This window comes from Colletotrichum jinshuiense, chromosome 3 (genome assembly GCF_051148585.1).
Source record: "Colletotrichum jinshuiense chromosome 3, complete sequence".
In the NCBI taxonomy this organism is placed as follows: Eukaryota; Fungi; Ascomycota; class Sordariomycetes; order Glomerellales; family Glomerellaceae; genus Colletotrichum; species Colletotrichum jinshuiense.
The window spans coordinates 2,545,374-2,572,384 of NC_139310.1; the positions used below are offsets into that span (position 1 = coordinate 2,545,374).

The 27,011-nt window shown below is 54.5% G+C and overlaps 11 protein-coding genes across 11 annotated transcripts; 6 read left to right on the plus strand and 5 right to left on the minus strand.

Annotated features, from left to right (window-relative positions):
• Nucleotides 1-1,692: 1,692 nt before the first annotated feature.
• Nucleotides 1,693-2,727, minus strand: EsH8_III_000713 (mitochondrial carrier domain-containing protein; the record flags this gene model as incomplete). The annotated part of the gene is made up of 2 exons (XM_083262438.1): nucleotides 1,693-2,540; nucleotides 2,604-2,727. The coding sequence occupies 2 exons, from the start codon at nucleotides 2,725-2,727 to the stop codon at nucleotides 1,693-1,695; spliced, it is 972 nt and encodes a 323-aa protein (XP_083122925.1).
• Nucleotides 2,728-4,415: 1,688 nt separating this feature from the next.
• EsH8_III_000714 (uncharacterized protein) lies at nucleotides 4,416-5,557 on the plus strand (the record flags this gene model as incomplete). The annotated part of the gene is made up of 2 exons (XM_083262439.1): nucleotides 4,416-4,435; nucleotides 4,492-5,557. 2 exons carry the CDS (start codon nucleotides 4,416-4,418, stop codon nucleotides 5,555-5,557), a joined length of 1,086 nt encoding a protein of 361 aa, XP_083122926.1.
• Nucleotides 5,558-6,395: 838 nt separating this feature from the next.
• On the minus strand, nucleotides 6,396-9,956 carry EsH8_III_000715 (mitochondrial protein Pet127-domain-containing protein; the record flags this gene model as incomplete). The annotated part of the gene is made up of 2 exons (XM_083262440.1): nucleotides 6,396-9,845; nucleotides 9,948-9,956. 2 exons carry the CDS (start codon nucleotides 9,954-9,956, stop codon nucleotides 6,396-6,398), a joined length of 3,459 nt encoding a protein of 1,152 aa, XP_083122927.1.
• A 452-nt stretch (nucleotides 9,957-10,408) lies between these two features.
• On the minus strand, nucleotides 10,409-13,779 carry EsH8_III_000716 (uncharacterized protein; the record flags this gene model as incomplete). Its single annotated transcript, XM_083262441.1, has 6 exons — nucleotides 10,409-11,247; nucleotides 11,298-11,395; nucleotides 11,453-12,019; nucleotides 12,079-12,194; nucleotides 12,249-13,554; nucleotides 13,733-13,779. 6 exons carry the CDS (start codon nucleotides 13,777-13,779, stop codon nucleotides 10,409-10,411), a joined length of 2,973 nt encoding a protein of 990 aa, XP_083122928.1.
• Nucleotides 13,780-14,383: 604 nt separating this feature from the next.
• On the plus strand, nucleotides 14,384-15,992 carry EsH8_III_000717 (Alpha/Beta hydrolase protein; the record flags this gene model as incomplete). The annotated part of the gene is made up of 7 exons (XM_083262442.1): nucleotides 14,384-14,932; nucleotides 14,989-15,072; nucleotides 15,137-15,272; nucleotides 15,336-15,450; nucleotides 15,500-15,614; nucleotides 15,666-15,794; nucleotides 15,846-15,992. The coding sequence occupies 7 exons, from the start codon at nucleotides 14,384-14,386 to the stop codon at nucleotides 15,990-15,992; spliced, it is 1,275 nt and encodes a 424-aa protein (XP_083122929.1).
• A 385-nt stretch (nucleotides 15,993-16,377) lies between these two features.
• On the minus strand, nucleotides 16,378-17,038 carry EsH8_III_000718 (uncharacterized protein; the record flags this gene model as incomplete). Its single annotated transcript, XM_083262443.1, has 2 exons — nucleotides 16,378-16,662; nucleotides 16,730-17,038. 2 exons carry the CDS (start codon nucleotides 17,036-17,038, stop codon nucleotides 16,378-16,380), a joined length of 594 nt encoding a protein of 197 aa, XP_083122930.1.
• Nucleotides 17,039-17,798: 760 nt separating this feature from the next.
• EsH8_III_000719 (glutamate N-acetyltransferase) lies at nucleotides 17,799-19,181 on the plus strand (the record flags this gene model as incomplete). Its single annotated transcript, XM_083262444.1, has 1 exon — nucleotides 17,799-19,181. One exon carries the CDS (start codon nucleotides 17,799-17,801, stop codon nucleotides 19,179-19,181), a length of 1,383 nt encoding a protein of 460 aa, XP_083122931.1.
• Nucleotides 19,182-20,088: 907 nt separating this feature from the next.
• EsH8_III_000720 (acyl-CoA dehydrogenase/oxidase) lies at nucleotides 20,089-21,681 on the plus strand (the record flags this gene model as incomplete). Its single annotated transcript, XM_083262445.1, has 5 exons — nucleotides 20,089-20,112; nucleotides 20,172-20,248; nucleotides 20,310-20,736; nucleotides 20,792-21,109; nucleotides 21,172-21,681. The coding sequence occupies 5 exons, from the start codon at nucleotides 20,089-20,091 to the stop codon at nucleotides 21,679-21,681; spliced, it is 1,356 nt and encodes a 451-aa protein (XP_083122932.1).
• Nucleotides 21,682-22,796: 1,115 nt separating this feature from the next.
• EsH8_III_000721 (Spo12 family protein) lies at nucleotides 22,797-23,269 on the plus strand (the record flags this gene model as incomplete). The annotated part of the gene is made up of 2 exons (XM_083262446.1): nucleotides 22,797-23,077; nucleotides 23,164-23,269. The coding sequence occupies 2 exons, from the start codon at nucleotides 22,797-22,799 to the stop codon at nucleotides 23,267-23,269; spliced, it is 387 nt and encodes a 128-aa protein (XP_083122933.1).
• A 368-nt stretch (nucleotides 23,270-23,637) lies between these two features.
• On the minus strand, nucleotides 23,638-25,235 carry EsH8_III_000722 (P-loop containing nucleoside triphosphate hydrolase protein; the record flags this gene model as incomplete). The annotated part of the gene is made up of 6 exons (XM_083262447.1): nucleotides 23,638-24,223; nucleotides 24,310-24,741; nucleotides 24,805-24,829; nucleotides 24,891-24,905; nucleotides 25,116-25,144; nucleotides 25,207-25,235. 6 exons carry the CDS (start codon nucleotides 25,233-25,235, stop codon nucleotides 23,638-23,640), a joined length of 1,116 nt encoding a protein of 371 aa, XP_083122934.1.
• Nucleotides 25,236-25,632: 397 nt separating this feature from the next.
• Nucleotides 25,633-26,927, plus strand: EsH8_III_000723 (active spliceosome conformation promoter CWC2; the record flags this gene model as incomplete). Its single annotated transcript, XM_083262448.1, has 2 exons — nucleotides 25,633-26,254; nucleotides 26,320-26,927. 2 exons carry the CDS (start codon nucleotides 25,633-25,635, stop codon nucleotides 26,925-26,927), a joined length of 1,230 nt encoding a protein of 409 aa, XP_083122935.1.
• Nucleotides 26,928-27,011: the final 84 nt, after the last annotated feature.

Sequence of the window (27,011 nt, forward strand, 5' to 3'; positions counted from 1 at the left end):
TTTCGATCAAGAGGTTGCGAGAGGGTGTGATGTGCTAGGTGATCTGCCGGTTACCTCCGCCCGGGAGACATGTCATGTCGGAGGCAGGTCAGGCCAGGTCTCTCGTCCTGCCCACCCCCTCCCCGAGCGCCTTTCGTGGCTTCGGGGGGCCGGGAGGGAAATTCCTGCGAGACTAAGGGTATCGAGGGTTGGCGCCTGTATGTGAGTGCATGTGTGCGCCTGTCTGTCTGTGTGGTGCGGGAAACAGTAGAGTTACATCTCAGATGTCTTGAAGCGGTATTGGGAGGTGGAGGGGAGCGTGTGTTGGTGAATTTTGTCTCGGACGTGGAGGTCGCGCCCGCTGGAGGCGTGGGGTGTCATGTCGGCCTTGAGAAAGACGGGGAGGAAAGGAGCTGGAGTGAATTCGGGGCGTGTGAAGCAATAGTCCCATTAACATCATCCCGCCCCCCTTTGGAAAGTGATATTTCGGGCTATGTTTAGACGGGTTCCAAACCCGTAGTCGCTCGACTATTTCATTTTAGTCTCGGTAGTTGAGATTCAGCTGTCTACCAAACATGGAAGGTGGTTTTGACCCAAAGTGCCAGTGTTGCGGCTTAGAATCCGTGTGAATTGTAGTGGTGGTGGCCATGAAGAGTGCCACGGGACCCTTTGTGATGATGGCGTTAAGACATCGCCCATCCACTCGGTCCTGGGGCAACCGCTCGCTCCCATATGGATTAGCTGACTGCAACTAAAAGGCTCTACAGCTGGCAACTAAGACGGGCCCGGCACGATGAGGCTCGGTAGCCGCGGATAGAACGAAGGATTGGCAGGACGACTGTGTTATGGCTTTCCTCTCATTTTCTCGATTACTTTGTCATGTCTTTCTTTGCTCCGAACCCTGTTGCCATCCCCGGTTTAAACGAATCTCCTGTTGCGATTGGGCGAGCCCGATGTCCTGTTTGGTTGGGTTCGAAACAGTGATTCGGTTTGAGGCGAAGTTGGTTTGCAATCTCTGGTTGGACCAGGGTTTGGGGACCTGCTTCCCCAAGACAATTGTTGATATTAAAACAACTTTGCAATTGACCTCGGCTGCTACAATTTGCCTTGGGTTCCGTCGTCCTTCCCCAACTGATCTGGTAGTATTCATGAACTGCCGCGGTATTAAAGGAACTTTGGGTGTTTTACTTGGCCCCTTTTCAAGTCTCTTTGCCGGTTACATGAAATCAAATGTCAGGGCGGAGCGGGATGAAGCGTTACATTGCCAACTAGCTAGGGCGTCTCGGATCTATCCCCATGGAGGGACCTGAGTTCTCGTCGCCCAAGACTCTGCGAGGTATCTGCTCTGTTTTACTGGAAAGTCTGAAACTCCCAAGGGTATTGGCCAATGTTCAGGCACAACAAGCAGCAGAGTCCGTTGCGTGAAGTGATTGAAAGAAACCGCAAATGGCGGTGCCATGGGAATACGCGAAGTCTTTAGAGATCCGAATTCTTTGATTCCCCCTGGGTCGCCAGCCATCAACAGCAACACCCAGACTGGATAAAATGTAAATCTAGACATTTGGTTCTGACTGAGAAAAGCCGGGTTAAACTTTGTATACTGTGCTGTGGTCTTCCCCTGATGTTCAAGCAGCACAACCTGACCTCGGAAGCACTTTTGCACGTTTTACAAGTCGAGTTCAGATGGTATCTCCCAACACTATCGTTACAGAATTATTCTACCCACTGCGGTAGATAGTACTTGACATTCTCATACACGAGGAAGGTGACCCAGGTAGCAGGCATCACCCTCACGACTCCCGGCATCAATCCTCTGTAGAAGCCCCTGAAACCCTCTTCCTGCCAAATCCGCGCCACAACGCCCCGGATCCCGCGTCCGAACCGCTCGTCGGCATCGTAGTTCTGCAGCCGGCTCCTCAGCACCTGATAGGGGTATGTCACCGCCCCGGCCACCAGCTTCGCGGCGCTAGAGATGACCACGGTCGCCTCGTTGCTCACGCGGCCTCCGTTATCGCCCTTCTGCCTCCTGCCGGCGAAGTACATCTTCTTTGCTGGCTCGTACACGGCGAACTGCACCGCGCCGTGTGAGACGCCGATGAGGCTGACGCCAAGGCCGCGGTAGAAGCCCCTCCACCCCTCTGAGCGGTACAAAAGTCTCGCGCCGGCCCACATGCTCGTGTAGGCGCCTGCGGCGGAACGGTCGGAGGAGAGCATTCGCGTCTTCAGGACCCAGACCGGGTTCGTCAGGACCTGGGTGAGCGCGCCGGCGAGGGCGGACGAGAGGAAAAAGTCCTGCGTGGTGAGGGCCTCCTTCGCCAGGTTCCGCGAGTTTGCGCCCGAGCCGCGGGACGACGGGGGCAAGGGGCCGACCCTCCAGTACGCGATGGCGCGCTCGACGCGGGACTTGAAGAAGAAGAACGCGGACCAGCTCGAGGCATTGCCGATGAGGTTCGGCGTCAGGCCGCGGTAGAGGGAGGCGATGGGGTGCGGGTTCTGAGTGAGGGTGCGGATCAGGGACATGGTTGTCAGCGGTGCTGAAGGGTTGGCGGCGCTCCGGTGAACTGCGTCGTCCTGTCAGCGCCCATCTCAGGGTGTTGCGAACGGTTGAGTGCGACTCGACTTACTCTGCATCCGCGTCTTGACAATATCAAGTGGGTGAACTACCAGAGTCGCGACTGAGCCGGCCGAGAGCCCGGCCACGGACTCGACGAGCGCGGGTGAGAGGCCCGCATTTTTGCTTTCTGACATGGAAATGAGACTCTTCGTCACATTGCAAACTTTCAAACTCGGACTGGCCCTTTTTCTTTCGCGCTCAGATGAGGGGGTGAACGGTTCTCTTAGGCTCTGAGTCGAAGCTATAAGAAGCTCCAGTGAAGCTTCGGGTGTGGCTGATGACCCAGCTTACCAAAAAAATAATTGAAAAATCCTACGTCATTTTAGCTTGTAAAATTGCGGCTCCGCTGCATTTTCGGAGCTTCAGCCACAGCAACCTCCTATCCCGGGTCATCGTCACAAACGACAAGACGTCAATGATTGCGCTGGGCGAATTGAAACATTGGCTCACCTGGGTCAAATATTTTGGTCATTGATTTTACAGTTACGAGTTTGCCGCTCTGGTTTCATTGCAGGTTCCAGTCGCGTGTATGAGTTCTCATGTCATTCAAGCCCGCTTACTTACAGCTGCTGTGTCATCTGATGTTTTCTTCAATCCAAAAGTTACTGCCAATGGAAAAGGACGTCTGCCTGTTTTCATGGTTGCTCTTGGCTTTGTCCTTACTACAGCAGCAATCTCAAATCAGGCTTGCCGGCTGCGAAATCGAGCCCTTCTTTCTTTCTCTTAGAGTGCCGGATTTCGCTAAATAGCCCAGGCTCACCCTTATCACACCCGTTCGAAGCCCCCCAAACCAGATCGCACCATGTGGCAAAGGAAGCACGTTGTCGTCAGAGAGGTTTCATTTGATTACATATCTAGTTGTACAGTTCGTTGAGGCCGCGGCCCGTAATCCCTGGCCATCTATGCCAGGAATCCATTGTGTCAACCCTGAAATGCCGGCTTTCCTTGCCATGTGTCGGAAGCCTGAATATTGTACATAAAGTCGATGCCGGGGCGCGTGCTATTTAGGAGAGGGGAGAAATGAGGCTAGCAGAGAGTTAGCTCATGGCCATGCGATCAACGACTTGAAAATGACAGAGCAACGTACCGGATGAAAGCAGGTCGGGGCTCGCTGCGGGTGTAGCCTAAAGAAGTCAGTATGATGACGACCGCGTGATTGTGCACTTTGATGCTTCGTTCGTACCGAGGTAGAGGACCAGAGGGAGGTAGCCGCTGCGAACAAGTCAGCATCACATCCAATCAACATTGGGTCTTCGCTGGAACATACTAGTGAATGGCAATGCGGGAGATCTCAATGATCTTGCCGATGCGCTCCTACAAATGCAAATGCGATGGTTAGATTCAAGACGATGCGGCATGACGCGGATAGGAGTTTGTATGTCGCACCTTGGACTCTTCGGAGAGGGCGAACATCTTGACGGTAGAGATAGACGACGGAATTAGATAGGTATAATCGTCAGGGTTGTCCGAAGTCGATATATTCGTGCTCGCCGGGGTTCGCGGGTTCTCGTCGTGCGTCGGTATGGGTATCGGGGGATGCGGTGGAAGCTACACCTGAACTTTTTCTCATTAGCCGGAAAAATCGCGATAGGTGGGGCCGGAACAACCACGCAAGCAGGCTTATCGGGCCTGGGCATATCACGATAAGGTACGTACCGTTGGAGCTTCGACGAGCGCGACTGAACGACGAGGCCAAAATTTCCAGGTCTGCCTCGACGCCTGGATACAGATACTTTCGCCTCCCATACCCAGATCTACCACGACTTCTTTTTATATCGCATTCCGGTCGCGAAGATTGCACGAAGAGTGCTGATTATTCAAAATGGCGCAAAATAGGCATTGGTTAGCTTTACACCCTTCTGCAAGATCCGTACGATGGAGCTAACCACGCGACGTAGGGAACAAGACAAAGATGCGACCATCTACATTGGTAACATCGACGAGCGCGCGACTCCTGCCATGGTTTACGAGATAATGCTTCAAATGGGCCCAATTCACAACATTCACATGCCCCGCGACCGCGTCACTCAGAGCCACCAGGGCTTCGGTTTCGTCGAGTTCCGTACGCCAAGCGACGCCGAGTATGCCGCCAACGTGATGAACGGCATCAAGCTGTACGGAAAGTCGCTGCGTGTTAACAAGGCCAGCGCGGATAAGCAGAAGCAGGCGGAGGTCGGTGCAGAGCTGTTCGTGGGTAACCTCGACGGCATGGTGGACGAGAAGATTCTCTACGACACGTTCTCGCGCTTCGGTCCACTAGTCAACCTACCCAAGGTCGCAAGAGAGGACAGCGGCAACTCCAAAGGCTTCGGTTTCATCTCCTACGCCGACTTCGAGAGCTCGGATGCGGCGATTGCAAACTTGCACGGGCAGTACATTCTCAGCAAAGAGGTCTCTGTTCAGTATGCCTTCAAGAAGGATGGCAAGGGCGAGCGCCACGGTGACAAGGCAGAGCGTGAGCTTGCCGCACAAGCCAAGAGCAGAAACATCGTCCCGGAAATCCAAGCAGTACCGCCAGCGTTTCTCAACGGGCCACCTCCTGGCAGCGTACCAGTTGCACCCGCCGGTTTCGACCCCGCAAACGGCCTGCCGGCCCCGGGACCCAACCCCGGAGCCCCTCTCGGCTTTGCACCCCCGCCGCGAGGACCTGCACAGTACAACGCAGTACCGCCGCCTCAGAACATGGGCGGTCCTGGCCTCAACCGTGGTGTGGTGCTCCCCCCTGCCCCGTCCGGCTTGCCTGCCCGTCCGCCTCAAGTTCAGAACGGCTACAACAACCCGGCCGATTTCCACCCAGGCGCCCCTGGATTCCGCCCGCCCAGCGGACCCCCCGCTCCTCAAGGCTTCGCCGCTCCCCCGCCCAACTTTCCCGTTCCCCCTGGGGGTCCTTCTGGGACGCCTCCTGCCCCGCCTGGGTTCATGCCTCCCCCAGGCTTCAACCCTCCCGGGTTCCCTCGGCGATGAAAGGATAGAACAGGGCACACATCACTCGGTGTACAACTCAACAAGTCGCCGTGACTTCGATGTCGCAGCGCTGTAAAAGGCACCGTAGGGCATATTATTTCCAAAAACAGCAGGGCGTTCAGGATAGGACCATGCGAGAATTTGTCAAAACCCCCAGATTGTATCAGATTGCAATGGTCTGTCGTCGCTTCGAATAGACGGGTTTGCCATTGCTAACACTGTTTAGAACTTGATCGTGGTGGCTTGATGACAATGATGAGCCCACGCCAGATTCGGCCGCTGGGCAAAACCAGAGGATGAGGTGGACAAGCCATTGAGTAAGCCGCCAGGCGGCAGAGTAGTCTTAATGATCACGACTACACCTTGTATAGTACAATGGCGCCCAAGTTAGGCCGGCTATTTTAGCGGCCACTTCAATCAAGGCTCGGTGTTCCTGGTAGCTTTAATAAAAGGGTTACTTTGTCCGAGTTACTGGGCATAAACCATTTCGAACCTGCTGGACTGTTTGGTACTTTTGCTTGGCCATCTTGTGACTGCATATATTACGTTGTGACTTTTCCCGGCAATTTGGTCAATTCATCAAGACTGAGGCCAAATTTGACCGTGACCCCCCCCCTTTGCGACAACAATCGAGCAGACTTGCCAGCGTGACTTCCGTAGCTACAGTCTGCTTGGAAACAGACGAAGCATTCAACACTTGCTAGCAGTAGCGGAGGGACAAGAGTAGTCAGAGTTGAATAGCCAGAACATGTGACGAACGTCCTCGGCTCCTGTTATACACGAATTACATATGGTAGGTCTACAAATATGATACAGTTTTTTTTAAATGCCATGTCCCTCATGAATCTTTCGGCTCATCCCACGTCAGCGGTTTCCACTGAGCCTGGTGACTGAAGGCCTCATCCCAAGTCAGGGGCTCCTTCTGGTCGACGACGTGAACGGGCGATTCTCGGCCCCTCGCGTCTTCCTGCTTCCGGAACTGCCTGCCCTTCTTGCTCATTTCATCCAGCTTGCCCTGCCACATGCTGTGCCACGTCTTCTCCCGGTCTGTCCCCTTGTCGGGCTTGAGCACCTTCTTGCGTCTTGCCTGGATTGACTTGTAGATTGTCTTTGCGCGCTCCGTGGGTATCTCATCGATGGAGTACTCCAATGACCAGTTCAGTTCCGAGAACTGGGGATCGGGTCGTGAGGCGTACTGCCCGTTGACCTTGTTCCGCACCGTCAGGACCATTCCCAAGAGTTCGCCTTGGCTGATGTCCAATTCGGTGTCTGTCTCCTCGTTTTCTTGGGCTCCTGCATCGCTGGCCGAATCCTTGAGGGCCTCAGTTGAGGTCGCCGTGCTCTTCTCGCTGGACTCTACATCCTGATCGCTCTGCGCAGAGACGTCTTCGGTCTCTGGGCTTGCTGAGGGTGCCGAGTCGCTTTGTGACTGTCTGGACCTAGCCACCAGCTCGGAAAGTATACGCTCAAAGGTTCGGAGTTTGGAGACGTCAGAAGCAGCGTCATCCTCGGGCAGTTCCGCCTCTTCGACTTCGGGCTTTTCGTCGACACGAGTAGCGACCCGAAGAATGAGATCCTTGAGGCCGAGATCGCGAGAGCCACGTGATTCGGAATCATTTCTGTCGACGACTGTGTCAGACCTGATCTCGACGTCTTCCGAGGCTTGCGCCTCGGTTATTTCAGAGACCACCGGAGTTGCTTCGCCACTTGAGGATCTGCCTTCCTGGAGGGTGCTTAGTCCGTCACCTTGAGCTGAGTCGACAGTCGAAATGCCGGTTTCGTTGGCTGGCGTATCGGTTTCCTGCTCGTCCTTCGCATCGTTGTCGCGAGCCTCCGTAGCTTGGTTACGAGTGAGGGCCTCTAGCAGGCCATCAACGTAACCACGAGCTTCTTCTGGTGTCCTGGCCTTTAGCAGACCGCTCTGCTCCAAAGCATCCTGGATCGCCTCTCGAACGTGACTAATGCCGAGTGCATCATTTTCGACCGCCTCGTCCACCTTCTCTTGCATTTCTTCCCAGAAGGCTTGCGTCTGCCATTGCTGGTTCCTAGCCTCGTCGACACTGATAGTCTCTTCCTCTTGGCCGACCGGTTGCTCAGATTCCGACTCTGGTGTCTCGACTTCTGACTCTTCTTGGGCCAGGCCGAGAATTTGCTGTTCGTATTCAGCAATGGCGGCCTGGTTGGAGGTCTGGATTTTTTCAATCTCCTCTCCTGTAACAGGCTTGGCGAAAATGTACATGAAAGGTGGGTCTGTCGGTCGCGTCTCCACGTGGAGGCGAATAGAGCGACCCGGGTATCGCTCTGTAGCACGATCCAGGACCTTGTTAAGCAGATGCACACTCAGTTTGAACTCTTGGTCACCAAGGTCTCGGTTCTCGGTCCCATGGAGGGCCAGGTCCATCTCATTCAGGCTGACATACTGGAAGCCGAAAATGCGTTGGGTGTTGTGGAAGGCGACGAAAATGCCATCCATGCGACCCATCCGCACTTGCAGAGAGTACTTGAGGAAAGCCGCCCTAATCATGTCGTAGTACTCCCGCTCGAAAGACTCCCACTGTCCGAAGCGGTGGCGAATCTCGTAGCCGAGACCTTTTTGAAATTGCTGAGCATCCATGCGGATACTAACGACGGCTCTTGTCTTGAGATCAAACATGCCGGATCCCGGCAAGCGTGGATCGTACGCATCCAGCTGAGAACGCATAAGGAAATCGCCCATGGTGGTGAAATGGAAGGCCTCGTCGGCATTGCGCTCCTCCTCGGTGATCTGGTCCGAATTGGCCCGACGATATCTTTCAAACTCATCCTTTGGCAGCGTCAACAGCTTTTCCATTGATTTTCCAAGCATACTTAAAATGCTAGCAGTGTCGTACTCCTTGTCTGCGTCGATGGCATATACATCATCTCGCAGATGAAGGAAGGCAGCGGCCGGAGCACGCATGATTTGCGTGAAGGATGTAAAGTCTGGGTTGAACTGCCGACTCAGATTTGCAGCATTGACCGGTCGCCATGCAGAGAGTAGATAATGGAAATGTGACAGCATCTGGGTCATGCTGGAAGTTGAGCCGCTGTACTTTTTGCCGAGCTTGGCCGCAAGCGAAATCAAAGTGTTGTCCTTCGAAGACGTCACGTACTTCTGTAGCGCATTGAAATCGAATTCGTTAATAGGCATGATGTTGGCCAGGTATGGATCGAAGTTGTAAACCCGCGAACGGGGGTCTTGCATATGGTAAACTCCGGGGTTGAACAAGACTCTATCCAACCCGTAGGCGAGTTTTGCCACCTCGGGTGCGTCCGGTATTTCGACAGGAACCAACTCAAGATGGTTCGCTTTCACCCTCTGAACATTGACAGGGTCCTTAGACTTTCTGGTTCTTTTGGCCGGTTTGCTTGCAACTGATTTGGCGGTTGCGCTTGCGTAGGGTTCATTGGCAGAACTAGCTGCGCCGACAGCTGCTATTGCGGCCGCAGCAAGAGAAACCTTGTCACTTCGCGCCATGCGGCCTGCAATTGATGTCCATTTTTCGGGCTTGGACTTCTCGAGCTTGAAGGCAGAGGGCGAGGGGGAATCGGGGGTTGCCTTGTGTGATCCTGGCCGCGCTGCTTGAACCTTTGATCCATGTCGTTCTGCTCCCACCTTGCGAAACATCGGCTTTACTTCTGAAGCTCCAGAGTCAGTGGGTTTGGGCGGTGCGGTTGACGATTCTTGCTTGCTAGCTGGGTCCGGTTCAGTGGCTTTTGGCGAGGACTCTGCGATACTCGGCCGTTTGGTGAGGTGATCTAGTGGAATCTGCTGAGAGTTCAAGACACTCTTAAGCACGTCCAAAGTACCACGAATGGTCTTCAGTCTCCCGCTCAACTTGCTTGTCTGCCGCTTGACAAATACGTCGAGCTTCTCCGTTTTTGGTGCATTGCCAGAGTCCGCGCCAGCACCTGTGGCGACTCCATTCCGCGTGCCTTCTTGAACATGCGACAACCTCGTATTGATCGAAGCATAACTGTCTTCTAGATTCTTTAAAGACTCGAATACCTGTCGTATTACGTCGGGTCCCGCCGGCTCTTCGGGTGTCGTCGCAGCGGGTTTCTGAGAGGGGATCTGAGGGGTAGGGGCTCGGTTTTCTTTAGTTTTCGGGGCAGTAGGAGGCTTCTTTCGACCGCGGCGAGGCGATCTCGCGCGAGGGGACTGATCGGATATCTTGTCTAACGGTTTGGTGTTCGCAACAGGAGCAGCCGGAGCAGCAGGAGCATTTGCGCTTTTCGAGTAGCTTCGATCGCTAGCCAAGGCGGCACTCTGGAATAGGGACGGTCGCGATCTACATGGTGCTGATAGGCAAGATTTGCAGGACGCACATATATATGGGGTTCCGAGCCGTCGAAGGCGAAGGCTATTAACGTGAAGCATTGGAAAGACTGGCGATGATATCCCCAAAGCGCAATGGGGCGTTGGCAAGGTGGAAGTGGGCTAGGAGCTGCCCGGTCGATTTTTTTTTTAGGTGTTGCATCAGACAGACGGCAGATGGGACGCGGCACACGGGCAGCTTGACGCGACTAGGGTCCACTTCATACCCCTGCTCGTCATAATCGCCTTCAAGTCAACCATTTATAATGCAAATGCAACACCTCTCATTCAAATACATGACGTCGCACCCGAACCGCTCAGCATTTCCTCAAACCCAATTTTGATGAGTGAATCAGAAGGTTTTTCATCTCCCAGTTGATGCCGCCCCTTCATTGGGCAGATTTACATACTGGGGGGGGTATTATGCTTTCCCAAACTACCAGCTCATGCCAGGCCAAATACCCTACCAGACGCCAGTCCCTATGCCGTGAACATAACCCACGCTCAACCCGAGCCTACTCCTTTCCAGTAAATGCGTGAGACGCATATTCCGTGGCTGTCTGACGTGCTGCCTCTGCATCCGCAAATAGTGCTTGAACTTCAAAAGAGTCAGCCAGCATGCCATCCGCAACGCTCATCCAGAGCAGGTTTCCGCTCCGTTTCGCCTGTGTTGAGGCTGCTCTTGCGCTCTTGAGCGCCTGTTCACCCACCACGTTATCGAACAACCTGAATCGCATGATGCTCAGAGCTATAGCTAAGCAATGCGTGTTCCCTGTCACCTTTGAGCCGTTCAACGAGTTTGTTATGCTGGTCTTGATTTGATGCATTGAAGGAGGCGGCATTGTCTGGGCTGTTGCTTGGACAAGATTGAAGGCGGTGCGAATGTCCGGGTCTTGGTGCTCACTACACATTGGGCGTAGCCGGTCCAGCAGGTCGGTGGATGTCATTTCATCCCGATATGACGAGTCTTGGAGGATCCAGATGCGGTTCAACGCAGCCAATATGCAAAGCTCCAGTTTGGCGGGTTTTCTTCCACCAGGACCCCCTTGGCCTGCATCAACACTCAACCTGTCGTCTTCGAACAACAGAAGAGCCGTTTCGAGGTCGCCAGTGCCTTGATGATAGACACCAGAAAGATAGAGCGAGAACAAACTAAAAATCTCGTTCACAGCTGGCGTGATGGCTTGCTGCAACAGCGCCACGCACTGCTCGACCTTTGACCATTGGCTGTGGGTTGCAAAGTAAAGCCCCGTCAAAACTTGCAAGTAGCAGAATATCTCAGTCCTCCACTTTGACTGCTCCATGGACTGCTTCAGAGATGCTGCTGGAACACTGGGGGCTATGTCTTTGTTCCCTTGGACTTGTTAGCAACATGTGTCATACAAGTTGCGCTTTGACACTCACATTTTGCTAACACATCGAACCCTTCTTTCCAGAACTCGTGGCTTCTTTTCGGATCTGAACCAGGTCGATACATGCCGGCCAAGCCGCTGAAAGTGTACCTATGGTCATTTTAGCAAGAGTGCAATGGAAGAAAGGATTCATCGCTTCAGACTCACGTCAAAACAACGATCTCCAGTCTGTTTAGGAAAGTCATAACAATGTAATCGTACGGGCCATCGGACGACCCGGTTCGTAGAATTGAGGAGGTATCATCGCTGAGGGTCGCAGTGGTACCGTTGTGCTTCTTGATGGGTATCAAGACTTCCGGATTCAAATCCGTCCAACTCTGAGATCCGAGGTTGGCATCCAGCTTTGCTTGCAGCGCCCTCAGCTTGTGGATCAGGATGTCCGGTGTCTTCTGATGCATGCTGCAAGCAAGATCAAGGAGTAGTGTCAAAACATCCAGCTGCGGTATTTGAACAGACGGATCCAGCTGATACTTGGTGGCCTGCGCCAAACAGGTTTGCACGCGTTCAATGGTGTCAGGACGGATCGTTCTTAACACAGATAAGCCTTCCAAAAGTGAGGCAAAGACAACCATGGCGTGATCGCCTCGCTCGCTCGCAAGAACGGCGACTGCGCGCAAATTATCCAGCACTGCAGCGTCAGGCGGACTGCCAGCATGAACGTGGAAGGTAGCCTTCAAAAGGCGAAAGGCATAGACCCAGTGTATGTGTTTGAAACTAGTCATCGGTCAGCGTATTCATCAACATTAAACCGATACGAAGCCTAGGAGACGCACGTTAGACAGTCCGAAATATTCTTGTCAATGGCAATGAAGGCGGCTTTCTGGTTTCGTTGAAAGAGGACCTTGAGCAAAAGGTACTGCATACAGTACTTCAGATCGGCGTATCTATGCTAGAGGATAGTCAGTACAGAACACATCCTGAGGGGTAAGTGATGGAAACCAACCTTGTCGCAAATGGTGATGCCCTTGCTCAGAGCTGTTTCCGCTTCTTGCAGGTTCTCCGTCTCGTCACACAAGATGGACGCATATCTCAGCCTGGCCTTAGCCTCCTGTCTCGGGGACAGCCGGTTGCTTTGGAAGGCGGCCTCAAGACATGCCAGTCCGGTCGTTATCAACTTTTGATACTCGCGCACTTGCTCCTCCGACGAAGAAGCCGCGACTCTTTGCACGCCGCGGCGTGCCTTTTCGAAACACTCTTCGGCCACATGTATGAGAATTGTAGTCGTATCGTAGGACCTAGCTTTCGCCGACAAGGCAGGAGAGCCCCTTGAGGATATCGCCGGGGAATTCATCGAGGATATGGCGGGCGACTTCTTGGCTATGCTGGGAGATCTAGCGGGTTGGACGACAGGTGAGTTGGCGAAGGTTGGCTCGGGGCTCGGCTGGATATGAGAAGGTTCGGCGAAGGTCTGGTTCAAGATCGGCACGCTCTGGGTTTGGCCCATAGTCGGCTGAGAGAACTGGGCATACTGAGGTACAGCCGGAAAGGCTTGCGCGCTATGCTGTTGCTGTTGTTGAGGTGGAGGATGGGGCGGTTGGTGGAAATGTGGTTGGAATTGCGGTTGGTGTTGCGATTGCGGTGTCGGCTGGTACTCAGCGTATACAGGTTGCGTCGGTGTCGGCGCCGGTGCAAGCGCGGGAGATCGAGAGGCTTGGGTATTTTGAGGGAACGGGGCGTGAGGGGGTACAAACTGTACGTTCATCGCATTGCCGTGAGGAAAAGACTGCTGGCTTTGGTGGTGGGAGTAGTGATGCTGCTGCTGTTGGTGTTGGTGGTGTTGCTGTTGCTGCGGCGGCGGGAAGGTGCCGCCGTAGGCAGGAAACTGCCCATATCCGTTGCCTTGCATATTCATCGGCGTAGGCGCAGGAAGAACAGGAGAAGGGCCAGGGGCGGGTGAGTGATGGTAGTTGCCATGGGCAGGTTGCGCCTGCCCATGAGTGCCGTACGCAGCATTTGCGTAGGCCGGATTCTGGCCATTGCCGTCGCCATTGCCGCTGCCGTAAGGGTCGTGGTACGGTTGGGGAACGTGCTGCTGGCCATTGAAGGCCTGCCCCGAAGGCAAGGAGCCCCGGTAGGTCATCTTTGGGACTGCATAGGGAGCGCAGGTTTTGCTACATGCAGTCTCGACGGCGTCTTTGTTGGACTGGGCTGAAGTGTTGCGACGCGGTTGCTGTCCAATGGCCGCATCTGCAGGTCGCGAGGCTCCGTTGGAAACGGCTTGTCGGGAGATGGTCATGGCCCCTGCATGCCTTACATAATTACACGTGCAGCATAATTCCCCCACCTGAAGTGACCCATGACACGGTAGTGCACGGACCACATGGGTATCGGGCCTGGAATTAAGATTCGTCTCGACCTGAAAGTCAAGACTGGGCGGGAATCCCTGACACTAATCCGGTATAGGAGATGTGGCGCGGTGTGGCTCACCACGACAGGACGCGACTCTCCGCCGTCTCAAATTTTGCCCGCTCCATCAATTTAAGTATACGGGTGGCCCAACGCTGCGCCGTAATTTGATTCGCCTGCCAAGCCTGTGCCTCGGCTCAACTCAAGTTGCCTCTTCTGCTCTGGGATCCTCTTCCGCTAGCTTTCCACGTCATTCCCACTCTGTTGGATATTGGAATTGAGCTATCGTACCAAGCACGTACGAACATAGGACCGAATCCCATTCTGCAGGACGGACAATCGGTGAACCCAGCGCCGATCCATCGTGGTAGGCCGGCTGGCAGCCTCGGTGCTTGCCCCCAGCGGACTGATTGCCCCATCCTGGAGGGTTTGCTACGGTAGCAAACAACCCCCGGCCTGGTAGCTACGGGCCTTCAGGCTCCACCTCAATCGCCATGACTTGTCTCTCTTCGTCCGTGTTCTCAAGGCCATAGTTTTATTAACCTCTCGATAACCCGACTCTTGATTTCCCTTCCCCATACAATTTGTAAGAGTTGCATAACCTTCCTATTCTTTTTAACTTCGACGTCATCTGTTTGTGACCCTCGGCGACATCTTCGCCGTGCTTTTCACCGCCAAAGCCCTCCCAACCTCAAATTGTATCGGTCGTCCCTCGCCCGAGGACTCCGAATCATGGACTGGCTTGGTTATGCCAAAATCAACTTCACACACTCGCCGTCGCCGGTGGCCCTCAAGGAGAAGGATGGAGCTCAGACCGACCTGTTAAAAATTTGCGAGAAGGTCACACCGCCATGCCATATGAACCCGCTTCTCTTCAATGGCCATCTGCAAACCATGTGGACTGCCACCAAGCAACATGGGCCTCCGGTGTATTATCGACGCAAAGTTTTCCACGCCGATGACAAGGCATTCGAGGGAACTTTTGCTGTCGACTTCGTAACTGAGCCTTTTGGGGACCCGGACAGCACCTTGCCCCCACGGACAGCGTATTTCAAGGACCAGGACTTTGAGACACTGGGTTCGGATGATGACCGGCCCCAGCTGGTTGTTCTTCATGGTCTTTCCGGAGGGTCTCATGAGATCTATCTGAGACATGCTATCGCGCCACTGATCGACTCGGGGAAGTGGGAGGTTTGCGTGGTGAACTCGAGAGGTTGCGCGAACAGCAAGTTCACCAGCGGTGTCTTGTATAACGCCAGAGCAACCTGGGACTTTCGCCAGGTCAGTCATGCATAAGCACCTTTGACAGAGGATAGATAATCTGATAATGATTCTAGACGGTAAAGTGGTTGAGGGAAAAGTTTCCCAACCGGCCACTTTTTGGCTTGGGTTTCTCACTCGGAGCCAACATGTTGACTAATGTATGTCCATGCCGCCCCTGATGACAATGTCATCTTTGACTAACGGATTTTTCTTCTCCAACAGTACTGCGGAGAGGAGGGTGCCAACTGTCTGTTGACAGCCGCCATTGCCTGCTCAAACCCCTTCAACCTCGAGGTCGCAAACAAGGCGTTGAAACGGTCATTCCTCGGAAGGGAGGTTTATCAGAGAGTCATGGGCAGTCAGTTTTGATCCCCTTCCAGTGCCTAAGGGAATTTTGTTTTGAGCTTACACATCGTTTTAGCCAGCATGAAGGAACTCATTTCCAATCACAAGGAGGAAGTGCAAAAGTACACAAACCTGGATCTCGAACGTCTCCAAAACGTAACGTACCTCTGGGAGTTTGACAGAGAAGTCCAGTGAGTTTTCAGGTTCCAGATCTACTTGACATAGTTCTGACTTTTACAGGTGCATTAGCTGGGGCTACCCTACAGAGAGTGCTTACTACCGTGATGCGTCCTCTTGCGATGCGGTCTTGGCTATCAGGATTCCCTTCCTTGCCCTGCACGCAACAGACGACCCGGTAAGTATACTTCTGGCAGACGTCGCGCGTACAGGCTAACGGACCTTGCAGATCGCTGTGAACGAGGCCATTCCATACGAGGAATTCGAGAAAAACCCATACACGGTTCTGTGCACGACATCTCTAGGCGGCCACCTCTGCTGGTTCGAACCCGGCGGCGGAAGATGGCACGCAAAGCCGGTATGTTTGTATCAATCGGTCGCGGACGAGACTTTCAACTGACAATATCAGGTTGCCAACTTCTTCAACCATATGGCATTCAACGTGGACCATAGCCAAATGGCCCCGAAAGCAAACGGAGCTCCGCCCAAAAACGGCAAGTCGGAGTTTCATTTCAACCCTGTGAGGCACAGGATGGAAATTAAAGCAAGCGCATAGCGCACGTAGACAATAGAGTCGAGACAGAGCCTGGCTGTCTTTGTATAGATAGATAATCGAACCCCTGCATTTTGTATAATTCCGCAAGAATATACAGGGCTATGGACAGGAAGAGGTATAAAATGAAGGGGCGTTGCGCAGGAGATATGCCGCTTGACGGCCCCCCAACCTGATAAATGCCCTACAGTGATGCATTAAACTCACGCGGAGGGATCCGCCATGGTATCTGCTCTGAACGCCACCAAACACTACAAGGGGTAGAACAGACGAATAAAATCCCCTCCCATTTCCCAGGCCAGGTTGTTTTCTTTTCGGCACTCCAAACGCCACCCATGATGCAAATACATGATAATGCTGGAGGCAGCGCCTCGCTTCCATCGATCCCTTACGCGAACGAGACGCTCTTCTTCTTCTTTGACTTGGCTGCCCTCGACCCAGTAACCGCGACATCGTTGACGTTGTCCTCGTTCTCGGGGCGGCTGCGCTTCCTCTTCTTCCGCAGCGAATCCTTGGTGTCCTCCAGTTTCGATTTCCTCTCCTCGTCCTTCGCCTCGGCCTCTACCCGTCGAGCTTCGCGGATCTCCTCCATCTGTCTCGCCTTCATCATCTTGGACTCGATTTGACCCTCTTTCTGGGCCTGCACCATGGCAAGAATGGTGTTCATGCTCTCCTGTTCAATTCAGTCAGCAATCAACGGGTTCAACGGAAGCGTGGCGTGGTGTAGAGGTAGGCTGTACCCTGTCGTCAACAAAGATCTTGCCCTTCTTCTTGCCCTTCGGCTTCTGCACGCCAACCGGTGTGATCATGTTCAACTTGGGGATGTCGAGCTCCGCCTCTGTGTAGACCTTCTTCTTGCGCTTCTTCAGAAGAGCCTCCAGGCTCGACTTTCCCTTGCCCTTCAACGGCTTGGTTCCCTTCGGGGTGTCTTTGGATTTCCTGACGATGCCATCGGGTACCTCCTTCTTCGATGCCGTTTTGCTGTTCCTGATGCCGGAGCCGTTGGCGGCGTGCTTGTTCTTGATCGTTCTCGTCTTAGAGGGCCCCATCGTGAGATTGTGTGAGGGTTGCGAATGTGGCAGTTGTGAAATGGACTGTCGCGACTCGGCGGGTTGGGGAGTTGGAGGGACTAAGTGCAGTGGGATTCTAGAATTTTTTCTGTTCTCGGGGGCGATAAGCTCACCGAGACTGATGCGATAAGCTTCGGTGGGTCCGGCCCCCCGCCATTCGACCTCACACAGAGGAGCTAAGGTACCTTGGCTGCAGGGGGCTGAATTCCGAGCCGAGACCCCTTCCAGTTGTCTGTAAGTTTTTTAAACTGAGGCCTTTAGAACTTTGCAAGGCAGACCAATGCTGATTTTTCTTCTTCTTTTCGACTAATTTTTCTTCTTCTTTAGACCTAGGCTAGTATTCTTTATCGTTTGAAATCTCACAAGTCAGTTGCCATTGGGATCAGGGTGGCGGACATATTCGGCCATCAGCATATTCTAGCGGGCTCCCTGACACGGGCCACTGCCAGCTTTTAGGAACAGTTGCCAGGATCGGGGACTCATTGACCTGGGTCCCAATGCGCCTTTTGCGCTGCAGCGCTGTGCCATCCCTGTCAAAAAATTGGGTGGCTGCCGTTATCGCAGTCATCCAAATCTCTCTCATATATTCTCCCATCTAGTGACTAACATCCTCTCTCACAAAGACGTCGTACAGCACGCACCAGCAAGAACAATACCGAGTCTGAGCCATTGGCTCTTTAGCTTCCTCCCTCTTTCAAGCCCATCCCGTCTCCTTATTGGGCCGTCGCCAATTGTCAGGATGGCACAGCCCGTCAAGAGGATTCCTGGCCACCTGGCTCAGTTTGTGAGGTGCTACTCGGTCTCCGCTGAGAGCATTCCGGCCGCCAAGAAGAAGTACGTCCCAACAGAGGGCGTGTATCCCCAAGGATTCCAGGCTTCCGGCATCCTCGTGGGAGTGAAGCCGGGAAACAAGACGAAGCCCGATCTCGCCTTGCTCAGCTCAGACCGGCCCTGCGCTGCTGCTGCAGTCTTCACCAAGAACAAGTTCCAGGCGGCACCCGTCACCTTCAGCAGGGACCTCTTGAAGAAGAAGGCGAACCGCGGCATCCGCAGCGTCCTCATCAACTCGGGATGCGCTAATGCTGTCACTGGAAAGGGAGGTCTCGAGGATGCTTCTCTGATGGCACACGCGGCCGACAAGGCTGTTGGAGGTGAAGGCGATGCATCATCAACCATTGTCATGAGCACTGGAGTTATCGGACAGAGACTGCCGATTTCCAAGATCGTCGACAACGTCCCGGCTGCCCAAGGAGCTCTGGGTTCCTCCCACAAGCACTGGCTAAGCTTTGCCACTGCTATCTGCACGACGGACACCTTCCCGAAACTCATGTCAAAGACCTTTACTCTGCCCTCGTCACCCAACGTCGAATACCGCATTGCCGGCACCACCAAGGGTGCCGGTATGATTCACCCCAACATGGCTACCCTGCTTGGTGTTGTGGCCACCGATGCTCCTATTTCGCCCACCGTCATGCCCTCGGTGCTCAAGCATGCCGTCGACCGATCTTTCAACAGCATCACCATTGACGGAGACACCTCGACCAACGACACTCTGGCTCTGCTCGCCAACGGTGCCGCTGGAGGAAAGGAAATTACCTCGGAAGACTCGCCCGATTACGCCGCTTTCCAGCAGGTTTTGACCGAGTTCTCCATTGACCTTGCCAAATTGATTGTTCGCGACGGCGAAGGCGCCACCAAGTTTGTTACCATTCGCGTCGTCGAGTCTGCCAGCGAGGAGGCTGCGAGAAAGATTGCCAGCACGATTGCCAGGTCGCCTCTCGTTAAGACTGCGCTGTACGGAAGGGACGCCAACTGGGGCCGCATCTTGTGCGCGACGGGCTACTCTTTGGTTTCGGAGCCCGGCCAGGCTGTTAGTGAAGTTCCCGAGGTGGTTCCCGAGAAGACAAACGTTTCATTTGTCCCTACTGATGGCACACCGGAGCTCAAACTTCTGGTTAATGGCGAGCCGGAAATGGTTGACGAGGCCAGAGCCTCTGAGATTCTGGAGCTGGAAGACTTGGAGATTCTGGTGAGGCTGGGAACCGGTGACAAGGAGGCTACGTACTGGACTTGCGATTACAGCCACGAGTACATCACCATCAACGGCGATTACCGCACGTAAAAAGGGTTGCAAACTTTCTGGGTTTTTAGAGTCGGGAATACGAGCAAAAGGGTTGAAGTATTGTCACATTAGAAGGTCTAGGCTCGGCTACCGAACGAGTGGCAGACCAAGATAAATCTAGCCAGCGAATAGATAGGAAAGAAGAATTGTTGTATTATTTTCGGGTCCGATTTGTTGCACGGTACTGGACTCGGGATTGATGGAACGTGCCGCCCACATCCTATACGCCGCGCCGAGGCATCGGAGTGGACGATAGGCACTTCTATTGGAGGTGCGGGAGAGGCAGCCTCTCCCCGCATTGCTGGCGCACCAGAGTGGCACCATCTTTTGCTATTAAGTTTCGAGGGTAACCGGGCGCCGAGGGACGTTACGGCTTACTTTGGCAAGTATAGGTACTCAGTAAATCGATGGTTGTCTCACAGTCAACGACAAAAGAGTATCGCCATCTGGGGCAAAGCACTCGAAGTGCGCCAAAAGAAGAATGATTGTTGCTGATATGACAGAGTGTTATACTACCTGATCAGGGATTCCGAAGTTGGTAGACCAGAGAATTGTGTCTCAATTCCCAGGGCGAGGGACTGGAGAAACCCACTGCTATCGTACGGATACTCCGTACACCTCAGGCCTATGTAATTCTGGGGCCACTCTCAGACGCGGAGGCGGAGGTCAGGACGGCTACCCCAGGATCCCCACCTCTGGGGTCCCTGTAGCTCCAGAATCAACCTCGGCTCCGGCTCGTCCCAGCATTATTATCTACCATAACTACGATGCAGACTAAACGCTTCTCGTTCAAAAGGGATTGAAGATCCATGCCGTTGATTCCAGCTTCATTTTCTGCACGTCTGTATTGCCCAACCCGTCGTGCAAACATACCCATTATCAATCAGCCACACCCTTGTATCTGAAGATGACGTCTAGAGTCCCAGCCATCGTAAGTCGCTAGTGCGGGGAGCTCTGTCGCTGCACACAGCTAACTCGGCCGCCCGCCAGGTCCTGAATCGCCTCAGCGATCGCGCGAAGGAGGTTCTCGATCTCGTCGCCAAGTTTGTCGAAGAAGAATGCATTCCGTAAGCAATTGAGCCGCTCGCATCTTTCCCCGCGCCGTTGTGGCTGACGTTTTGTGTACAGCGCGGACCCGGTGCTGGAGGCCCAGATCGGCCAGGGCGACGCAAGATGGGACCACCACCCGGCCATCGTTGACGACCTCAAGGCCAAGGCCAAGAAGCTGGGCCTGTGGAACATGTTCTTCCCCAAGGGTCACTACAAGGAGTCCCCGGGCTTCACGAACCTCGAGTACGGCCTCATGGCCGAGTGGCTCGGCAAGTCAAGAGTCGCCTCCGAGGCCGTCAATTGCGCGGCGCCCGACACCGGTAACATGGAGGTTCTGGCCAAGTATGGAAACGACGAGCAAAAGAAGAAATGGCTTCAGCCTTTGATGAACGGCGAGATTCGCTCTGCGTTCCTGATGACGGAGCCAGAGGTCGCGTCCTCGGATGCGACCAACATCCAGCTGAGCATGCGCAAGGAAGGCAACGAATACATCCTTAACGGCTCAGTAAGTGACAACTCGTCTCCAAACATGCATGTGTTTCCGCTGCTGACGAGAGCAGAAATGGTGGTCTAGCGGTGCTGGAGACCCTCGATGCTCGGTTTACATCGTCATGGGCAAGAGCGATCCTAACAACAAGGACCCCTACCGACAACAGTCTGTGATCATTGTTCCCGCGCAGACGAAGGGAATCACCATCCACCGCATGCTGCAAGTCTACGGATACGATGACGCGCCCCACGGCCACGGCCACATCAGCTTCAAGGACGTAAGAGTTCCCGCCAGCAACCTTGTGCTCGGCGAGGGCCGCGGCTTCGAGATCATTCAGGGTAGATTGGGTCCTGGTCGCATTCACCACGCCATGCGAACCATTGGAGCGGTAAGTTCACACAGAAGACATGGGCTTTGGTTATGACAGGTATTAACGTTTGACCACCGCAGGCCGAGCGAGCCCTCGAATGGATGCTGATGCGCATCAACGACCCGGCCAAGACACCCTTCGGCAAGCAGCTGAAGGAGCACGGCGTGATCCTGGAGTGGGTGGCCAAGTCTCGCATTGAGATCGATGCCGCCCGCCTGGTCGTTCTGAACGCCGCCATCAAGATGGACGACCATGGCCCCAAGAAAGCTCTGAAGGAGATTGCCGAGGCCAAGGTCCTTGTCCCGCAGACAGCCCTGACGGTCATCGATCGCGCCATTCAATCCTTTGGCGCGGCCGGTGTCTGCCAGGACACGCCGCTGGCCTCTTCATGGGCCAACATCAGGACTCTGCGGCTCGCTGACGGTCCCGACGAGGTGCACCTGCAACAGTTGGGCAAGAACGAAAACAAGAGGGGCAAGGAGGTCACGGAGAAGATCCTGGGCCAAAAGCAGAAGACTGAGCAACTGATGGCGCAGTACAAGACCAAGACGGTGCAGCCGGGGGCCAACATCAACAAATCCAAGTTGTGAGGTGTACTATGTACCAGTAGTTATCTTGTATAGTTGAATGCCATTTCGTGTACAGCAGCGACCAGACGGATGGTACCCATCATCAGTAAGGATCATCCATTGGAATGGATTACGATCCTATAACCGTTGGCCCGCCGCCTCCATTCTCTCTGAGTCACCCCAGCACCATTGTCTGCCGATATGCAGGAAAATGCATTGTACCTTGGTCTATCTTATGGAGAGACCCTGCGGCATTAAGGACCGGGGGTAAGCGCAGTTGGTAACCTTGGAGATAGGTAGTCCTCTCTGCAGCTCAGAAGCGATCATGCTTGCAGCATTGACCGGTCTAGTTTCAACCACAGATGCAACCTCGCCAGTGCGATTGACTCTCTCCATCCCCGCTAGGAAGAGATGAGGGGAGGGTCAGAGCTAATTACTCCACAGGCCAGACCAGTGCACAACATCATCATGAACACCTGCTCGCAGCTGCACTAGGAAGGGGGCATTAGATAGCAACATAAGGTCTGGGGTGGTCGTTACCTAGGTAGGAAGCCCGCTAGAAAAACCTTGACAGCGCATCCATCACACGGCCGACTCCTGCCGCTTCAATGTTGACAAAGACCCCCCGGCAAGCCAGGGCCCACATTCCCGCCAACGCACTCCTTCCTCGCCCCCTGAACCCCTGCACCGGTTCCCAGCGCGCCGTTTCGATTAACCGTTGCCCTGTCAACAGCCCAGAAAATTCGTTTACTTCGACACCCAGCAACTACTCCACCACGACCACCACCAAGCAGGCCCAGGCGTGTGCATCTTTTTCACGGCGATTCACGAACGTCATAAACACTCCACGGCAATTCCTGTGCGCACGGCATTCAAATACAAAGGCCTTCTTCTCTGCATTGGCCCCCTCCCAAAGCCCAAAAACTAAGAAAGCCCAACATCCATCCATTCATCTCTCTCCCATCCACCGCAGACAGACAAACTTGCGCCACCAACTTCACATCTCCCCTTACACCACTCATCCACCTTACACTCCAAAAGACTTTTACACTTCACAAATTGCCCGTCGCAGACACAGCAACACCAGCACTCCAACATCACTCGCGCATAAGATCCAGACTTTATACACACACAAGATGTCTCCCAACGTTCTCGCCGACAAGGACGTCAACGTCGCCGTCGTTGCCAACGACCCGCAGGCAACCAAGGACGTCAAGAGCATGGAGTACCACCGCCAGGTCCTTCAGAGCAAGATTGAACAAGAGAAGTACGACGACCCGCGAACCCGTAACCGCCAGAACCAAGCCCTAAACTCCGATGTCCTCAATAGGTCCAAGACGTACATCTCGCCCTCGGACAACATCATGAGCCCTTGCACCGCCAAGCTCAACGCCCTCCGCAACAAGCAGGTTGGCAAGTAAGTCTTCATCTCCCCCCTTCGCGCTTGCCACCCAGGAAGCAGCGCCCAAATGAACGCACACAAACTAACCCGACTACCTTCAGGGTCAAGCCCAAGTCCCTCTTCGCCCAGGCTTCCGCCAAGAAGATCGAAGGCGACTCCCTCTTCGGCAGCCGGACAGGAACGCCCACCAAGAACAATGCCTTCTAGGCAGAGTCGCACCTTCTGACCAAATTAAAATGACATCACGATGGGATAGGCTCGCGGGTTGTTTTACTGGTTTCTTCTTCTCTGGGAGGTATTGAATTTGCGCCTCTCATGGCTTTTTTCTTTGGGGATGGGATAGGGTTCATCGGCGTTTTACGGGTAACCATTGTCTTGCTCCAGGACATAGGGCTGTACACCATGACATGACACGAAATGATATCAGGCTTTTGCTTTTCTACTTTTTTCGCGGCTAGGATTCTAGGGGGGACTGCTGTATTCATAGGCTGCCACATCATCGGTCGGCCTGAGCAGGGAATACAACTCCTCATAACCCTTACCACCACCACCACCTCACTCGTCGTGCCAGTGTCTTATGCCTTCCATGCGCTCACAATGTAGACTACATCCTCATCCGCCACCATGTGGCTAAGCCCCACCCTCTGCGGAATATGTCTGGCGCTCGCTCCCCACACAAGAGCGTACTTGAAGGTGTCCTTGAGCGTCCTGTGAATGCGGTCGCACACGTCCTCGATGCTGCTGTTGCTGCGCACAATGAGCGCCTCACTGAAGTCGGGGTCGGTGCCTTTCCTCTTGGTGTAGATGCGAATGAGCTTGAGCTCCTCCCAGCACCGGTCCACGACGTCCTGGATGCCGAGGTCGAGCTCGCAGCTCATGACGACCGTCTGCGGCTCACGCGCGAGCGAGTCGAGGAAGTCGAGCGAGACGCTGTCGATCTTGTTGTAGACGTACAGGCACTTGATGTACTTGCGGTGATCCTTCATGATGACGTCGATGAGGTCGTCTACCGTCGCGTACTCGTCGCGGACGAGCACCTCGCAGTTGAGGATCTTGTAGTCGCGCAGGATGTTGAAGACCATCTTCTCGTCCATGTTCTTCGGCGGGCTCTGGAAGGTGATTTTCATGCCGCCGGCCTTCTTCGCCTTGAGGTAGATGTTTCTGCAGGACCAGTTAGATGTGCGCCAAGTTAATTTCACTCCCCCAATTGCCTTCGCTGTCTGTCCCAAGGTGAAGAAGCCCCTTACGGTGGTTCTCTGTTCAGGCGAATGCCCACAGCCTCCAATTCGGCCTCGAGCTGCGCCCGTTGCTCCGCCTTCTTGGTCGCGTCCAGCACCATTAGAATCATGTCGCTGGTCTTGGCCGCCGAGATGACCTGTCTTCCTCTGCCCTTGCCCTCGGCGGCACCCTCGATGATACCGGGCAAATCGAGCAGCTGGATCTCGGCGCCTCCGTATTCCAGGACGCCGGGAATGGCTGTGAGTGTTGTGAAGGCATACGACGCCACCTCGGATTTCGTCCTTGTGACCTTGGATAAGAATGTCGATTTACCGACTGAAGGGAAACCGACTAGGGCTATTCTGGCATCACCGCTTTTGCTCACGTCGAAACCGGCTCCGCCGCCGCCTCCCGCGCCCGGGCCGGGCTCCAAAAGCTGGGCTCTTAGACGCGCAAGTTTTCTGATATTGTGAGCGGATAAATCTTTACGAGTGGACGAGAGGGGGGGCGCCGCATCAACCTACCCCTTGAGGAGACCCAAATGATACTCTGGAAAGGGGGCTCTGTTAACGGTTATTGGTCGCAAGTTGCGACTTGGCTCACAACGTACCAGTTGCCTTGTTCTCTAGAGAATGTTAGCATGGCCCTCATTAGACAGAGATTCGCCGCCTGGCTCATCCCCATGAGCCCACTGTGCGCCTAATAGGGCATTTGAGACTTCTTCAACGCCTTCCTGGGTACGTTCAAAGACATTTCTGGTTTTTGAAAAATTGACTAGCCAGTTTCATAGGCCCCAGAGACGATGAACCAGCCGGCAAAGCAGAATGCGCCTTACTTTGAGTCTTTCTCATCTCCTCCTCAATCCTGGTTGCGAATCGTCAGTCTTCATGTTTCTCAAATGTCGGGTCTGCGGGGGCACACCGTACTCCTTGATCTTTTCCGTAATGTTCACCATCTTGGCGACTTATGAGCTCGGAGTCTTGGCAGACTCTGAACAAGAACCTATAAATCAAAGACGGGATATATATATAAAAAGAGTCGCTGCCCGGTTTGATGGAAGGCTTCACAAGTTCCAAGGTGGGGCAGTCGAGTCTCCAAGGCGTGGGAAGACTGAGCCGTGGCAGAATTTACCGCGGGGCTGCGTCAAGCTGCAGGGTTCCCACTCACCGCCCTCGGCCACTGAGGTGCCTTGGCTTGCGCCACAGCTTTATCGCGATAACATTTTTCAAGCCTCGCCGCGTCTGGGGAGTTTGCCGTCGCCAACGAAACGTGCAACAACATCCACTTACTCTTCCCAAGCTCTCCCCGTCCGCCCCGAATCGACCATTGACTTTTGCCAGCAAATCGCAATCATGGCGGACGAAGTCGCGCAGGTTCGCCCCGAGGAGGTCGACGGAGGGGACGCGCAGGAGACGGCGCTGGCCACCACCGCTGCCGCCGCCGACAACAACGAGGTCGCCGCGCCGGCGGAGAGAAAGGTCAAGAAGATCATCAGGAAGAAGAAGAGGCCGGCGCGCCCCCAGGTCGACCCGTCCTTCATCACGTCGGAGCCGCCGCCGCAGACGGGAACCATCTTCAACATCTGGTACAACAAATGGTCCGGCGGTGACCGCGAGGACAAGTACCTGTCCAAGACGCACGCAAAGGGCCGCTGCAACGTCGCCAAGGACAGCGGCTACACCCGAGCCGATCAGACGACCGGCAGCTACTTTTGCTTGTTCTTCGCCCGCGGCATATGCCCCAAGGGCCAGGACTGCGAGTACCTCCACCGCCTCCCCGGCATCCACGACATATTCAACCCCAACGTCGACTGCTTCGGCCGAGACAAGCACTCCGACTACAGAGACGACATGGGAGGTGTCGGTAGTTTCATGAGGCAGAACCGCACGATCTATGTTGGAAGGATACACGTCACGGACGACATTGAGGAGGTCGTTGCGCGTCACTTTGCGGAATGGGGCCAGGTTGAGCGAGGTAAGTTATGCCAGGGCTATCTATTCTGGATGTCTAAACAATAGCTAACCGTATTTCTCGTCTAGTTCGTGTGCTCAACACCCGCGGAGTTGCATTCATAACGTATTCGAACGAGGCGAATGCCCAATTCGCCAAGGAGGCCATGGCGCACCAGTCGCTGGACCACGACGAGGTCCTCAACGTGCGATGGGCGACCGCGGACCCGAACCCGATGGCACAGGCACGCGAGGCGAGACGCATCGAGGAGCAAGCCGCGGAGGCCATCCGACGGGCACTTCCCGCAGAGTTCGTGGCCGAGATTGAGGGCAAGGACCCGGAAGCCAGAAAGAGGAGGAAGATCGAGAGCAGCTACGGGCTCGAGGGCTATGAGGCGCCGGACGAGGTTCACTTTGCGCGGGGGGCCAACGCCGTGAACCCAGTCGGCCGAGAGGGCCACGAGGTGGAGTACCAAGAGCGGCTCATGCTCGAGAACGGCGACGGGGCAAACCAGCTGCAGTTCCAGGCATTGCCGGTGCCGCAGCAGAACCAGATCGTTTCTGGCGGCATCTTCTCCAGCAGTACGCTGGCGGCGCTGAATAACGCCAAGGTTTCTGTGGCCTCGAAACCGAAAGCCGCCGTGTCCGCGGGACCGTTAGTCGCATACGGTAGCGACGACGACGACGATGATGATTGAGCAAGGGGCGGGTAATTTGTACGATATCTGAGAAAAGAAAAGCGAGCATGATACCCATTGAAAATGGAAACATCGAGGGGACTG